Genomic DNA, 15784 nt, shown 5'->3' on the forward strand with positions numbered 1-15784 from the left:
GGAAGCGGCGGCAGGAGGCAGCTGTCCTCGGCACGGCCGGCCACCGCAGGAAGCTGCAGGGGCTTTTCTCCGTGGGCCGCACCAGCGGGACTTCGCGCTGGTTTCAGGGGCAAGGCCGGGTATTTGCAAGGCGCAAAGCCCATGGCATCGCAGCGGCGCCGTCGGCACCTCCCCAGGGTAAGCGCGGGGGGAAAAGCCCCCACGGGGTTTTCCAGCGGAGGTGGCGCGCGTGCGTGGGCAGGTTGCCACGAGCAGGCCAGGCGCGTGGCCTCGATGGCCGGGCGAGGACAGCGGCCCTGGGGTGCCGGGGCTTTGCCAGCCTTGCCGAGTAGAGGCAGGCGCAGCCGGGTTGCAGGAAAATCCCTGGGGAGCGGACGGCGGGCGTTCTGGAGGTGGGCCACGCACCCGCTCCCCGTGGCGACCCAGCTCCGGCCCTGCTGCTGGCCAGCGGCAGCTCCGCAGCTCTGCCCGGTGACAACCAAGCCCTCGGGGAACCCTCGTGCACCACCAGGAGCATTTCTTCCCCCTGAGAGTGGTTTTGGGCTCTGGGAAGCGCCTGGGGGTCCCGGCCCTGCCCCCCCCTTTGCCCAGCCGCGCAGGGCGGGAGGAGGGGGTGCGAGCGGCCCCTTCTCCCTTCGCAGCGCAGCCGGGCTCCAGCTGCAGCTCTGCCAGAAGCCCGGGGCTGGCGGCTTTGCTCTGCCACCTGCTGGGGACAGGACCGGGTGGGGACGGGGCAGGACCGCGCAGGCTGCGGGGCAGAACCACCCCGGCTGAGGGACACGGCTCGGGTTTTATTTTCCGACAGAGGAAGGGCCCAGCCCTCCCGGGCGCGGGTGGCGGCAGGCTCCCGGCGGGGACGGGGAGCGCGGTCCAGCTCTACGGGCACAGCCTGCCCCCGGAGCAGCGGGATCCGGGGTGGGCGCTCCCCACGCCTCCGCTCACGCACCGGGCTCCCAGCTGCATCCAGCAGCGTCCCGGGAGCAGGGCGGGCTGCAGCTCTTCCCTGCCTCTCCCTGCTCACTCCATGGCCGCAGGCTCCTGCCCCTCCACGTCCCGCGTCTTGGAGTTCACCAGCTCCCTCCGGATCTCCGGCGAGATCTGCGGGTGGCTGTGGAACTTGAGCAGCTCCAGCAAAGCCTCCTTCTGCTCCGAGGAGAGGTCCTCCTTGTAGCGCTGGGCGAAGGCCAGGAAGCTCTGGTGCCACAGCACGGGCAGGACCCGCTGGTCCGTGCGGAAGGCCAGGAAGTGGAAGACGAGGGCATCCACCACGCGGAAGGGCAGGGCGTACTTCTTGTCGATGAGCAGCCGGAGGAAGATGCTGTTGGCACCGCTGTACTGCATCTCGGCGATCTTCAGCATGGCCGCGCTGCGGAGACGGAGGGAGCACCGAGGTGAGGGCAGGGCAGGCGGCAGCCGCGGGGCAGCAGGCGGCCAGACCCAACGATGACAAACCCAGCGCGGAGCCCTGAATCTCAGCCCCGGAGGGAGCTGAGCGAACGCCCCCGCCTCCGAGATGCCGGAGAGGCTGAGGGACGGATCGGAGGCGTTGCACCGGTGGCCCCGAAGGAGAACCTCCCCCCTCCGCCGCCCCCAGCGCGTTACCTGGAGTGGAGGACGGGGATGGAGCACTTGGTGAGGATGCTGCCGATGATGATGGCCTCCCGCAGCGTGCAGGTCCCCGACTCGCACAGGGGGATGAGGATCCCTGCGGGAGGGAAGAGTCAGGCAGCGCCTGCCCTGATCGCAGCAGGCAGAGCTGGGGGCTGAGCCCCTTCTCCTATCCCTGGACACATCTGCCCCAGGAGATGGCAGCTCCTCCACCAGCCGCCGTTACAGCGCTCGCAGCACCTCCCTGCCGCGCAGGTTGCCCCGAACGCCCGCAGGTTGCCCCGAACGCCCGCAGGTTGCCCGATGAGACCGAGATCAGACCCAAGACAGTTCGTAACCCGCCATCAACCTCCACAAGAACCCAAACGCCTGCCCGCACGCGCCGGCAGCGCCTGCGTAAGCCTGCGCACTCATCGCCCTGAATGCCACAAATGGGCCCCGGGGTTCGGAAGCTGCCTCGTCCCCGAGGGGACTCCCCACGTCTCTCTCGCATCTCCTCCCCCCCGCTGCGCCCCAGGGCCGTGCCGGGGGGGGACAGCGTGGTGCCGCACTGGGCAGCGGTGGGCAACACGCCCCAGCTCAGCTTCCCGGCTGGGGAGAGGCTCCCGGGTACCAACGGCAGCACTGCAGGGAGCCCCCACCTTTGAACCAGGCTGCCGGCTTGAACAGAGCCTTCTTCAAAGCCATGTAGAGGTGGAAGTTGAGGCGCTTGTACTCGGCGATGTCGTCCCGGATGCGCGGCAGCAGCACCAGGTTGTAGAACCGCTGGGCCATCCTCTCCTTCAGGTTGGATGAAAATATCCTGGGGAAAGCAAAGCACAAAGCGGGGTGTGGAGGAAGGAGGCCGAGCGGGGACAGGCCGGTGTTTCGTAAATCTGGTTCCAGTTATAGAAAGAAAGAGCTAAAAAATGCCATGTCAGCATCTCCCAGAGATGCGCCTACCTGGTGGCTTGGTACATGGCAGCTGCTGTCCAGGCCTCTGGCTCTGTGATGTAGAGGATCTGCTCCCAGTTGGACAAGGCAGGGATGATTTTAAACGCCTTGGGGAGTTTCCCGCTCCTGTATTTGGACAGCACCTTAAAAGACACGGACACGGGCCAGGCCATGACACACGGGCACAGACAGCAGGGCCGCGGGACTTGTCTCATGACGGTGAGAAAGCGTTCCCCTCCCTTCGCCGCTCTGGTACGAAAGGACGATCACAGGTCCCATGAGAGGACGGGCCCAGGACCAGCCCGAGCACGGCGCTCAGAAGATCGTCCCTCAGAAACCCTCTGGGCCCTCCAGTGACCGATACTGCGCAAGCTGCAGTTAGCACGCAGAGCTGCCTGCTCGGGGCGAGGAGGGAGACAGCGTCCCTGGGGGAGAGCGGGCGCCGAGGGGGTGGCTGTAGGCTCAGCGTGGCGGAGCTGCTTCGGCCTTACCTCCCTGACGCCCCTGTAGACCTCCAGGACGCGGGGATCGAGCTGGGGCATGGGGCAGCCCGACACCTCCGACAGCGCCGTCTCCACCTCCGTCTGCTTCTCCGTGATTTTCTCCATGATGATGTCCGCCAGCGTGCGCCTGGGGCCGGGGCGGGAGGGAGGCGAGTCAGGGGGAGCGTCGCTGCCGCCCCGGCCCGGCCGGCCCGCTCTCCCGCCGCCCCCTCACCTCAGCGGCGGGTTCTTGTTCATGAACATCTCGATGGCCTTCTCGTCCTCGGGGTCCACCGCCACCTCCCCGCAGTACTCCCCGCTCCGTCCCGCCGCCGCCGCCGCCTTCTCCAGCGAGGGCCACTCCTCATCCTCCTCCTCCTCCGAGTCGGAGCCGGGGCCGCGCACGGCCGGGCCTGCGGGGGAGCGGCGCTGGCTCAGCCCGGGGCCTCGCACCCTCGACGCCCGGGGGCGGGCCGGGGGCGGGCCGGGGGCTCACCCAGCGCCGTGCCGCGCTGCCTGGGGGCGGCGGGCGCGCCGGGGCCGTGCTCGGCCTCCAGCTCCTCCTGCTGCCGCCGCGCCTGCTGCAGGATGCGCCGGGAGAGCCGCGCGTCCACATAGCCCTCGCCGCCGCCGCCCTCCTCCGCCTGCCCGCCGCGCCGCTTCCCCCGCGCCGTGGGCCGCGGCGCCGCCTCCTGCAGGATCTGCTCGGCCAGCGGCAACGCGGGGCCGGGGCCGGGGCCGGAGCCCCGCGGCCGCCGGGCCTTGGGCATGGCGGCGGGGCCTGACGGGAGCTGCCGCCGCTCCGCCACCGGCCGCGCGTGCGCCTTGGCTCCGCCCCTTCCGGTTGCGGCGCCTTCCGGTTCCGGCGTCTTGCGGTCCCGCCCCTTCAGGCGGCGGCGCCGTCCCGGCGGCAGCAGCATGGGGGTCACCTGGTAACGGCGGGGGGCTCCGGCCCGGGGGGGCTCCGGCGGCCGGGCCCGGTGCGGTGCGGTGCGGTGCGGTGCGGTGCGGTGCGGTGCGGTGCGGTGCGGTGGGCGCCGGCGGGTCTCTGACTCGCCGTCCCGGTTGCAGCGTGGCGCAGGTGCCGGTGGCGGAGGGGAAGAGCCTGCAGCAGACGGTGGAGATCCTGACGCGGAAGCTGGAGGCGCTGGGGGCGGAGAAGCAGGGCACCTTCTGCGTGGACTGCGAGACCTACCACACCGCCGCCGCCGCCATCGGCAGCCAAGGTCGGTGCCGGGGCGGGCCCGGGCCCGGCGGGGCCGCGGGAGGGTGCGCTCGGCCGGCCCGGAGCCGCCTCTGCCCCCGGTGCCGCTGCCGGCTCCTTCACCCGGCGCCGGGGGGGCTCTGGCGAGGCCCGGCCGCGGGGACGGCACGGTGTCCCGCGGCACCGGCGTGCTGCGGCGAGGCCCTGCCCGGCCCCGGGGGGCCGAGGCTTTTCCCGCAGACCGTGCCCGGTTTGTTCGTTAGCGTTTTATTTCACCGCCGTGGGGAACGAGCGGGCCCTGACCCTCCGCCCCGGGAGAAGGAGCGGCCCGGGCCGTGCTCCGGGGGAGGGCGGCGGGAGGCACCGGCCGGGGCCGCCCGGTAGCGAACGCCCGGCTGCGCCGTTTCCCCCGTCCCCGGCGCTGCCCGGCCTGGAGGGTTCCCGCTCGAGCCCGGGCAGCCGCGCCGGGGCCCTCTGCTGTCGGCGCGTTTTTCCGTGAAGGTTTTTAACCCGCTGCTTCTGTCTGAGTTGCTCCGGAGGCCGCGTTTTCCCCTGGAGAGGACGGGCGCAAGTCTGGCAGCAGCTGCCTGCTCTGCCTGCGGTGGGGAGCGGCTCTGGGCGCCCGGGGCCCGAGGTGACCCAGCCGCTTCCAGGGGATGCGCTCGGAGGATCCCGGATTCCACTGACATCGCACTTGGCATAGCACGGCCTGAGACGGTAGCTGAAAGGTGCGGCGTGGCTGCTCCGGCCCCGTTCTTTCTCCTGAACGCCTGGATTTTCACATCATTTAAAAGCGCCGATGCGCCCGTGGCCACGATGCGCCCGTGGCCATGGTGGCTCTGTGGCCGCAGAGGTCAGCCCGGAGCCCCTGCAGCCTCAGGGCTCTGCCCAGCCGGTTTGCCCGGGCTGCTCCGGTTGAAGCTGCCAGCGCAGCTTTTTGCTGCTTTTTCTGCAGCTGGAACTTGCGCGGCCACATGCGTGGAAAGGCTTTTTTGACCTACGTGGATAAATGAGAATTTTTTCCAGCTTTTAAATCGTGGCGTAAGCCAGGCGCGTCCTCTCGGGACCCCCCGTTTCCCAGAGCGTGTCCCAGCACCTCCTTCCCCTGCGGGGCTGGCGGGTGAGGGCGAGGAGAGCCTTCCTCCAGCGGCGCGGGGCAGGAGGGCGGCCGGCGGGTGCCCAGCCCCGCGGTCAGGATGGGAGGTGGGTGCTCTTCACTGGCCCCCACCCCGGTCTGCGGTGGATCTCGCGTCCAGCTCACCCTCTGGTCCCCGAGTCGTGCTGGCGTGTTATCCTTGGGCCACAAGATTTTTTTCCCCTTTAATTTAAATCCGAAGAAGGAAATACAATCCGAACAATACAATCCGAACAATACTGAACTGGCAGGTAACACAAAGCATGTGTGGGTGGTACGAGGACCCCGGAATGAAAGCAAAGGAAAAACCAGGCGCTTCTGTAAAGCACGTACAAGCGCAGGAGTGTTGGTTTTACAGCCCAGATACCCTTGCTCTTATTTCAGGGCAGACAGGCAAGCTGATGTACGTGATGCACAACTCCGAGTATCCCCTCAGCTGCTTCGCTCTCTTTGAAAACGGTCCCTGCCTCATAGCAGACGCCAACTTTGATATCCTTATGGTAAAGCTGAAAGGCTTCTTCCAAAACGCCAAGGCGAACAAGATCGAGAGCCGGGGCACCCGCTACCAGTACTGTGACTTCTTGGTGAAGGTGGGCACGGTTACGATGGGGCCCAGTGCCCGTGGGATATCTGTGGAGGTAAGAGTCGTCTTTGAAGGGTACAAAATACAACTACAGACAGGGAAGTTCCCCGTCCCTTCCGTGTCTCGAGTGTATTGCTCCTTGCTGGGGGTTTGTACTCTGCGCGTTCAGGTATGCAGCAGGAGGGGTGTTTATCTCCTTTTCACAACAAGGTTTAATTCAGGCAGGTACTCTGGGGCTCGAAAGCCTGTCGTTGAAGTGTCAATAACCAAAACCCTGAAGGGATGCCATCAAACTAAAAAGCTGCTTAAAGTCCCGATGCACACCACCAGTAGCTTCAAGTCCTCAAGTCCCAAGGCTTTTCCCGTTACACTCCTGAAAGATGTCACAGCCACACGAGTCATCGACCTACCAGCATGTGGGAATGAAGTTTGGTTTTGGATGGGGTAAAGTTAATGTGGCGTTTGAACCAACGTCCCAAGACCTCCACTACTGGGGATTTAATAAAGCAGTGCCCTTACAGGGTACATTTTACCTCCCCTTCCCTTTTGAAGGGGTTGCTTGCACGCTCCCAGCATCTCCTGTTCATTTATATCTGTCCGTCCTTGTTATACGCTAAATAGTCTCAGATGTTTTTATGAAAAGTGTTCCCTCTCTAGCAAGGCAGAGAGGGGAAGGCGCGTTGCCTCCTGTGTGGTGACTGCCCCTGCCGCCAGCTTCAGGGCTGTGGTTTCTGTTGCCAGGTGGAGTACTGTCCCTGCGTGATAGCCAACGACTGCTGGAACCTGCTCATGGAGTTCATGCAGAGCTTCATGGGGAACCACGCTCCCGGAATCCCCTCCGTGTTCGGCACCAAGCACGACAGCATCTACAGCCCGGCGGACACGATGGTTCAGTACATGGAGCTGTTCAACAAGATCCGCAAGCAGCAGCAGGTGCCTGTAGCAGGGATCCGATGAAGGGACCCCCTGGAGCCCGGGTTAGAGTGACCGCCTCCCCTTCTCTGCGGGCCCGTCTGGATCAGGACTCCCTCCAAAAAGTGGCACTGGAGGCAGCCCAAGGTTTTTCTTTTCCTTCTCAATCTCTTTCCCCTCTTTCAAAGCAAAGTTCTTGAACGCTATGCGTGTTTCTTGTCCTCCTCCGTGTTTTTGAGCGTGTCTGGGATCGGGCCCGTGGCTCTGATGGTTCTTAGCACAGTGCTTCGCGCAGGGGATTGCTGTTCGTCGGCAGGAGGAGGGAGAAGGAGAAGTCCCAGCCAAATGCATGCAGGGGCAGAGTTTCCTTGACTGCAAACAGCTACGTGAGAGATTTTTTAAAAAAGACTTTTTTTTTATATCCACGTGAAAGTCTTGTTACTTTTCATCAAAATAAAAAGCTGTATTTTGTGAGGAGATGGAGTCTTTCTGCACAGCAAGCGTTGTGCTGGTTTGTGTTGTTTATTTACAGCTTTTGAAATTTTCTGTTGCATGGAGACAATTCTTCAGCAGAGTTTTATCTTTGATTTGGTCCAAGAGCTTTATACCCCTGAAGCAAACTAATTTCCCTGTGGCAAAATCTACAGGAATTCTTGCATTCCTATTATGGGTATGTTCTTAGCTTGCCTTCATCTTTTATATCTGATGGGAGCATTAAAATCTCCTACCTCTCAGATGATACCGATGAAGCCTCACGATAAATAAATAAATAAGCCCGGAAGGAGCCCTCTCATGCGTTGAAAGAGAATACCAGCCGCGTTCTCTCGTCGTTGGAAAGGTAGGTAATAAACGCCCTGTCCCTGCACACCATTTCTCATTTGAGAAATCCTGTTGACTTCAGCAGATTTAACGGAGAAAGGAAGGATTTGGGGAATAAGAGGCAAAAATACATTATAAGACTTAACTCTATGATATCGCTTGAATATTTTTTTTTTTTTAGTGGTGATTGATTTTTACAGCAGGAAAAGCAAGGAAATTAGATCCCTTTTGAGCTATCCCTCCCCTTGGTTTTACATGTTCAGTATCTGTCTGGCTTGTAGCTGTCAGGTTTTTTTTTCTTTCCTCCCTGCTCCGTCTTCGAATGAGCAGCAGCACCCTCGTTCAGCCACCACCCTTCGCGCTGAGCTTCCTTCGTGGTTCCTGGGGAGGCTGTGCGCAGCAGGGCGCCAGCTCCGCGGCCCGTGACCCGACATAAAGGGCGGGTGCAGAGAGGGTCTAGGGATGCTTTTAGGAGGGGAGATTTGCAAGAAGGGCAGCGGGTTCCTCGTGAAGAAGCAGCGTGCATCTTGCTGTCAGAAAATACTGTTGGTTCCTTGGCAATACGTGGGTCTGGAAGAGTCTGAAGAGCGAGTAAAACAGAAATAGATTTCTCGTAAATAGATTTTTTTTTCCTTCTGAAGCAATGGGGGGGAAAGAAGCTGTTTTGTTACTTGATTTGCTGGCTGGTGGAGAACTAGTTATTTAGCTGTGACTTCTTTGTGATGATCATTTATACCTGTAAGTCTAATTAACTGTTAGAGTGCCTAGAGCTGTTTAGTGTGGGAATTTAATAAATTTAATCAGCACTGGGTCCAGAAAGGTCTGGTTAATGAGTCATAATAAATGGCATAATGTACCATAAGTGTGTTAGAAATTCCAGCATGCTGGATATACTGAATTTTTGCAGCTCTTAGCTCAAGTTCATGACATGTGCACTGACTTCACTGGGACTATTAATTTTCAGTGGTGAAAATTCAGTGAGAATCTGACCTGCTGTCATTCCACGTAGTTAAGCGTGGCTGGGAAAACTTATGAAAACAAACTGTAGTCTTCGTAAGGGTAGTTATTTCTGTCCTGTTTCCCATTTTAAGTCTTAAGGTTAAAAAAAAGTACCTTTTAATGATCAGATTAGTCATGCTGAATGTTGCTAATGCTTTATTAATTCCCAAAAGATGTGTTCTGTAACCAGAGATGTCAAAACTCTGGTCACATGTCTTAAAAACATAAAATGTGTGCTGGAATCTCTGGGGACTTCTGTGCTCTTATTAATACATTGTACTGTTCCTAGAGTAATAAAATGGGACCCCTTGAGCTACATTCTGCCTTCAATTACACCATTACAGCCATTGACGTCAGGAGGTTTCCACGTGTGTAAGGACGGATGGGATTCAGCCCTTTATGTCTCAGCAAAAACGTCTGTTGCTGTGACTGCATTCTGTGAACGAGGGGATCAGCTGCCCCACATGAGCGGCTGCTTTTACTCTGAGGACTTTTACGTTCTTGATGGACAAAATGACTGTTTTTCCGTCTTATTAGCTGCAGTAATCCCCCTCATTCTGCCCCCCCAGCACCGGTACGGCAGGTTAACGTGGCTTCGAACATGCTAGTCTGCATCTTAACAAGTCTTCAGGGGGCTTTCAGTTGTGTTACATTAATGGATTGAGCCAGTGTAATTGAAAACCACCCTAATTTTGCCTGTCAAGGCATGGTCTGGAAGGTTGTTTTCCTGTTGCTCCCCAGTGTTTTCTCAGAGAATGCAAGATCTAGAGGGAGAGGCTGCCAAGCTGTAGTCCTGCACCACTCTGGATCCTTTTTTTCTGCCTCTGCACCTCAAAAATCACTGGCTACGTTGCTGCTTTCTGTGAGTTGAGGCCTGACCTAGAGGGGACTGGGGATCTCGGGGACTTGGGTCTCTCCCTTGCAGCGTTACAGCTTTCCCCCTCCTTGCTCTAAGTAGAGGCTGGGTGATGTTGCCAGAGTCACCAGCACTTCAGTGGCAGAGAGAGCCCGAGACTTGCTGCTGCCCTGGGGATACTGTGGACTTTTGTTCTGTTTTGTGCTGTGGCATTTTTTATGAGGAAGTACTTACACAGCAGCTGTACCCTGCTAAGCTTTACAAAGAGAGTGAGGACATAAGGGCCTCGTTAATCTTCAGTTTTAATTCTTAGCAGACGTTACAGACCGAGGGCTCATTCCAGTGGGGAGCTGTTGAAGAGTTGAGAGGTGTGTGACTGTGGATTTCTGTGCAGGTGTGGGTTCAAAACAGAGCAGGCACTGGTCAGAAAGGGAAGGTGTAGAGAAAGGGCGATGAAGCTCACAGGAAGTGGAATCTGTGGGAAGGCTGCTGGTGAAGGAGCTCGCAAGGAGACCACAAGGCTGTGGAGTGTCCTTGTGCCGTGGCAGAAGAAAGCAGGCTCCCACCTGTCGCAGTGAATTGTAGTGCTTTCCCTCAAAACTTACTGGGAGAAGATGAGCGGGGAACACTTTGTCCCTGTGGAAAGGAATCGTGTCTGTGACACCGCTGACCTGTGCTTCGTGTCACCAGCGCCGTGTGGTCCACAACTGCTTGTTTGCAGCTTTGCCTCGGCTCAGTGCCGCCCAGAGAGCAGGACTCGACGCTCCCTGGCAGGTCCCCGACGGTACCTCCTGCAGGCTGCAAAAAAAGTGAGTTGTCCTAGTGGGTGCGGGTGGCTCCCGAGTGTGGCTGTCCCTTGCTGGGGACAGGCTTCTCCTCTGCTGACGTCCCTTTGTCTCTGACAAAACCCATGTCCATCCCCTCATGGCTCCTGCACTGTGGCGACGAGCGTGCGACCTAGGGGCCTTCGAGTGACCTCGGGCAAAGGCCAGTATGGCTTGTGGGCCCTTGTCCTTGTGCCGTCAGTGCTGTCTGGCCCCGTGGGGTGCCTGTCACCTCAGGGGTCCCCCTGTCACCTCAGGGGCCCTGTGGGATGCCCCCCCTGTCACCTCAGGGGCCCTGTGGGATGCCCCCCCTGTCACCTCAGGGGCCCTGTGGGGTGCCCCCTGTCACCTCAGGGGCCCTGTGGGGTGCCCCCCGTCACCTCAGGCACCCCGTCACCTCAGGAGCCCTGTGGGGTATGTCCCACCCCACACAGCCACCTCAGGGGGCCCGCGGGAACGCGCCACCTCCCGCGCTGCCCCTTTAAGAGTCTCTTTGTCTCCGAAACATCCTTATTTACCCTCCTGTGACTCAACCAAACTTCAGCCTGGGATTCACAAAGCCCGGTACGTCACCGCCCGGGGCCGGGCCCGGGCAGTCCCCGCCCCTCGGCGCTGCCCTCCCGCTCCTCGACCGTAAGCCATTGAGGAGCTCTCCCGAACGGCTACGCAGAGTACGTAAGCTCCGCCGGGATTCTCTCTGCCGCGACGTAGGCTGCGCAAACGGCGCCCGTGGGTGCCCCAGCCGCGCCATTAGCGCCGGGCTCCGCTCTACGGAATTGGCGTAAGCAGCGGCGCGGAATGGGGAAGGCGGGAGCGCTGTGTGGCGTGCTCCCCAGCCAACGGCGGGGCGGGGCGGGGCGCGGCGGGCGGCCAATGGGCGGGGAGGGGGCGTGGCCGGCAGCGGTTGGGGTGTCTCGCGCTGGGTGACAGCTCGCGCGTGCTGATGATGGCGGTAAATAAAGGCGCGGGGGGGGGGGGGGGGGGAGGCCGCGACCCCCCCCTTGAGGGCGGGGGGGGGGCAGAGGGGCGGGGGGCTGTGGGGGGCACCCCGCTGTGAGGAGGGTGCTGAGGGGTCCCCGGTGCCGCCCCCCGCCACCGGTGCGGTTGGGGGGCGCGGGGGGGGTGGGGGTGGGTGCTGAGGCGGACCCCCCCAGCCCCGGCGGCCGCCGCCTTTGTCTGCAGGCGGGAGCCCCGCGCCGGCCTCGGCGGCTCCGCAACTTTCCCTTTGTTGAGGCGCGGGGGCCGCCGGAGCCCCCCCCCCCCCCGCCAAACCCCCCTCCGGTACCGGCCCCTCCCGGCGGGGCCTCACGGGGGCTCTACCGCCCCCTGCCGGCTGGGGGGTGCAGCACGGGGCGGGGTAAAAACTCCCCCGGCGCCGCCGTGCTGCGCGGGGGGGGGGGGGGGGGGGGGGGGGGGCAGAGAAATGGGGGAAATCGGTGCGGATTTGTATTTTTTAGAGGGGAAAGAAAAAAAAAAAAAAAAAAAAAGCGGTGGGTTTTGCGTGTTGCCCGCCCGCCGCAACGGCGACCGGCAGAAGTTAACGGCGGGGGTGGGGGCAGGGGGGCTGGGTCCCTGCCCAGCCTCCTTTAACGCCGCGGCTCGGGCATGGCTCGAAGGTCGGAAAAAGAAGCGTGGTCCGTGTGTCAGAACAGCTCCGCATCTCCAGGTACCGTCAGCGGCGACGGGCGTGATGAAAGCGCCCCGTTATTTTGGAATATATAAGGGGAGGGGGAAAAAGCGTCTTTACTTTCCAGAGCTACGCTCGTACTTTTAATCAGGGAAAGATGCCGCGAGCTCTGGAAGTCGCTGAGCTCGTCTCGTGTGAAACGTCGCAGGATTTGGTCCTTTTATGTGCTGCTGCTTCAGGGGAGATGCTGGCTGGAACCTGCGGAGCGCGCGGTGGAAGGTGCGATAGGTGCTGCTGCGTCCTCAGCCCAAGGCAAAACTCTGACTTGACTTCGGCGGGAGCTTCTCCCGAAGGAGGGTCAGTCGTTCTGGGGCGAAGGCAAGGCAAAAAATCGGGACCAGATTAAAGGGGATGATAGGGAGGTGGGACTGGAGGCGAAAATAAGGTGTCGGGGAGGCAGGGGGCTGTTGGTGGAGAAGAGATCTGAGCTGTTGCTGGAGAAAAGCAAACGCGCGGCTGGGACGTGAGAATGAGGACAGGAGAAGGAGCTGCTGGAGCGGGTAAATCGGTGAAATTGTGAATGTAAAAACCGTGTGTGAACGCTGGGGATTAAACTTGCCCTGGGATTAAACGAGGGTCCCTCTAACAGGAGTGTCTGGAGCCGCACCCTGTCTGCAGCCAGCCGTAAATGTGGTGCTGGGGTTTGCGCTGAGTTTCTGCTTCTCTGCCTTTAGCAGCGATGCTCGGGGGTTGCTGTTGTTTAACAGTTGTCAGATATGTTGGTATGACGTTAAAAAAAAAAAAAAAAAGGAGAGGGCAACAAAAGCATTTGGTGTTGGTTTTAATGGCTTTGAAAATACTCTAGGTGCAAATATTTGAAAATTATGTGCCAAACATGAGCAGCATTTGATGTCTCTGAGCTAGGCGTGCTTTCAAACACGAGGCTGCAAATGGTAAACGCTTGCGTATTTTTCCCCTAATCGTTCTTCCTATTAATATGAGCTGACTTCAAGTGAAAAGGGCGTTTTGAAGTTGGCAGCTTTTCAGGTCTGGAATAGTTCTTGGTCTTGTGCAAGTTCTGTTTGTTACAAAGAATTTTGCTTATTCAGGAGCAGGGCTTAACAATAGTCACATATGCAACGGTTTATAGAGTGTTACAGCTAGCGAGTCAAAATTGGGGATTTATTTAGCTGTTGCGTGTCCAAAGATCGTTAGTAAAGAATCTGTCGCCGCAGTTCCTGCGGAGATCCGGATCGCATGTGGTACAAAGCCCTGCGGTGGACAAGACGCGCTGGAGGCCTGTAAGAATGGAGAAATTGTGAATCAGCCTCATGTGCTGCGGCTTGCAAAATGAAACAGCGCTTGGTCTGATTGGTATCTGGATTGGTAAACTCGAAGGGAACAGCAAAGGATCTCTCTCTCGTCTGTTGTACTGTTAATCCTGGGAACGCTGCTGACGGAAAAAAAGGGCAGGTTTAGCGTGGTGCATCGCCTTTCGGCTTCTGGGTGTGAAAGCCCTGAGCGCGGTTCCTTGCTGCAGTGGATTTCTTGCGACTAATCGTAATCCTTCGCTTGGTGCTTGCTTGTTTGCAGCTCTGTCCACATCAGAGGGTGCAGGTTGTTTTCTTCAGTGCTAAAACACGCTCACTTGTTAATTGGGTTTTTTGAAAAGTAGTTACTGTTTTGTCTCGGCACCTAAGAACGAGTGGCAAGAAGCACTTTCTCTAGTGGCAAAGGTGGTATAAATTACTGAATATGTCTTTTAAGATCCTGTTTTTATTGGCCTTTTTTTTTTCCTTTCGTTAGCTTTTTTATACTGAAATTTCTTAGGACTTCTACTGGGACTCATAAAGTGAAATTTAGTGTTTTCTCAGCCCTTAGAAGATGTTAGTGGATAGATTTAGAAGAGCTAACAAATGGAAATACTACGAAATTCAGCTTCTGTCTTATAAGGTACGTGTGAATTCTTTCACACGCATTTCTTGCTTTGGGGAAGTGTGAAAGGGTTTCTGAAGTTGACCTCAGCTCTGTGTCAAAACAAAACTAAGGTTTTTGTTCTAAAATCATTTGTTAGAAACTAATGGAGAGATGCTAAGACAAGTTGTTTGAAAACTTTGCCTGTAGCTGGGTGCAGCCGTTCAGATCGAATGGGGGAAAGGACGACGGGGTGGCTCTAGCGCCCGCGTGCTCTGAGCAGCGCGGTGGGACGTGCTCCGAAAGATCCCCCCGATCCTTTATTTTCTGCGCAGGAATCCTCTCCAGCGGATGAGAGACGCTGGAAGTTTCTCGCTTTGCTTAACAACCTTTGTGGTTTTCATCTTGAATATTTCATCAAGGGTTGGTTTTGGTTTTGTTTTTGTTTTTTTTTCTTTCCTTTGGGGAATGAAACCTTAGGAGATGTTCTTGTCTCAGCAGCCTGTTGTTAATTGCTCGATGTATAAACACTTCACCTTTCCTAAACACTTAACCACAATGAACAGGCTGTTGAGTTGATGCGGGTAGGTTGTATAGAAAAAAGCCCCCCCCCTTCAACGTCAGTGAATGGAAGACCATCCTCGTTAGCATGAAACCCTTAACGAATCCTTGCTTTGGTGTGCACCAAGCAAATTCAACAAATTGTTTAACAGAAACCACTACCGTTTTAAAATCTGATTTATAGATCAGAACGTCTCGGTTGTTTGTTCTTATCTCCACGTATTCCGACGCTAATGCTCTTCACTTTTGTTTTTATTAGACTTTAGATCAAAGATGGCTCATGCGAGGCTGTTAAGTCGTATGTGGCTTGCGAGCCATTGAATTACAGCCCCAGCATGCAGGCTTCATCACGGAACTGGCAGCAGAGCTATGGAGCAGCTATAACATGCCACTGAAACAAAAAAGATTAAAGTGGGAGTGAGGGGAGAGGAGGTAAAAATGGAGGTGGAGATTCTGTCCCTTGCCAGTGTCGTAGGGAAATAATTTCGAAGTGGTCGAAAGCGAGTTATTTGTATGTTTGCAGTAATTCGTATCGTAGCGTATTGAGGAAAATGCAAATTAAAATGCGCGCTCTATTACACTGCATTCTCTTGGTTTTGAAGGGAAAAAAACCCTTTTTGCTGCAGTGTTAGGAAGTGAATTAGTATCTTTAATGGGCATAAGATAGGTAGAAAAAAAATAAACTTGTCTGCTTTGTGTTAAGTGTTGTTAATTAGCTTTTTGCTTATAAGATGGTAACAAGTGCACATTAACTATTACACCTCCAATACATTACAAAGATCAGTGTGAAATCTCTCAGAAAATGGCAAACTGATTGGGGCATAACTTGAGATATTTTTAAAGAAGGCTCACTGGAGAAGTTCCTTTAATTCGGTAGTGGTAGTGTAATTCACTGAGAAGTCTGTCCTCTTAACAACGTTCCTGAGAAAGCAGAAGAAGAATACAGGCGGCGCTCTGAAAACCAGCAGCTTTTTCCCTGGTTCCTCCCCACGGTGCGCACACTCGCGTTCTTGCCTCGCTGCCTTGGCTGCGTAATTCAGCTGCATTTTCAAATGAAGACAGAAAACTGGAATACGTGGATCTGACAGCTCAAAGTTAGTAGGAGTGCGTTTGAAATGTATCTTGTGTAACGTGTCAGTCATGACAAATGTACTCTTTAAAAAAAAAATCCTGACTCAGGAGATGCTTTTTCAATGTTTTGTAACTTTGCTAACTGAAATGCAGAAGGGCGCTTTAGCCAAAGCGAAAACCACGTACTCAGACACAGGAATCCCTACGGAAGGTTGGAATTACTAAATAACATGCTCCATCTTGGTCTTTAAAAGAA

General features: G+C 57.4%; 3 protein-coding genes and 1 non-coding gene across 19 annotated transcripts in view; 3 read left to right on the forward strand and 1 right to left on the reverse strand.

Moving 5' to 3' along the window:
• Positions 1 to 771: 771 nt before the first annotated feature.
• BYSL (bystin like) lies at positions 772 to 3793 on the reverse strand. The gene is made up of 7 exons (XM_087762254.1): positions 3520 to 3793; positions 3259 to 3436; positions 3033 to 3171; positions 2551 to 2684; positions 2250 to 2410; positions 1603 to 1705; positions 772 to 1366 (listed from the first exon to the last, which is right to left on the reverse strand). Exons 1-7 carry the CDS (start codon positions 3791 to 3793, stop codon positions 1018 to 1020), a joined length of 1338 nt encoding a protein of 445 aa, XP_087618380.1. The 3' UTR covers positions 772 to 1017.
• Positions 3792 to 7040, forward strand: MED20 (mediator complex subunit 20). 6 transcript variants are annotated; one of them, XR_015705742.1, is made up of 5 exons: positions 3792 to 3955; positions 4095 to 4249; positions 5747 to 6000; positions 6167 to 6467; positions 6687 to 6825. XR_015705742.1 is itself a non-coding variant. In XM_087762258.1 (4 exons), exons 1-4 carry the CDS (start codon positions 3792 to 3794, stop codon positions 6209 to 6211), a joined length of 618 nt encoding a protein of 205 aa, XP_087618384.1. In that variant the 3' UTR covers positions 6212 to 6795. The 6 variants fall into 6 exon arrangements, 4 of the variants coding, with proteins under 4 accessions (XP_087618384.1, XP_087618383.1, XP_087618386.1 ...); XR_015705741.1 differs by having other exon boundaries at positions 6167 to 6389; XM_087762258.1 differs by having other exon boundaries at positions 6167 to 6795.
• Positions 7041 to 7405: 365 nt separating this feature from the next.
• On the forward strand, positions 7406 to 7477 carry LOC148055277 (small nucleolar RNA SNORD36). Its single transcript, XR_015705773.1, has one exon. It is a non-coding gene; the product is annotated as a small nucleolar RNA SNORD36 (small nucleolar RNA).
• A 3452-nt stretch (positions 7478 to 10929) lies between these two features.
• The window catches only part of USP49 (ubiquitin specific peptidase 49), a 34639-nt gene continuing 29784 nt past the window's right edge, over positions 10930 to 15784 (forward strand). For 9 of the 11 annotated variants that reach the window (XR_015705735.1, XR_015705738.1, XR_015705736.1 and 6 more), the window contains exon 1: positions 11259 to 11307. The gene's annotated coding sequence lies outside the window, so the exon portion shown is untranslated. Of the gene's footprint in view, positions 11137 to 11258; positions 11308 to 12060; positions 12340 to 15784 lie in introns of those variants that run through there. The other 2 variants (XM_087762249.1, XM_087762248.1) reach the window with 2 other exon arrangements.

The sequence above is a fragment of the Nipponia nippon genome, unplaced genomic scaffold (assembly GCF_047370975.1).
Source record: "Nipponia nippon isolate SJK-2023a ecotype South Korea unplaced genomic scaffold, ASM4737097v1 scaffold_25, whole genome shotgun sequence".
NCBI classification, from domain to species: Eukaryota; Metazoa; Chordata; class Aves; order Pelecaniformes; family Threskiornithidae; genus Nipponia; species Nipponia nippon.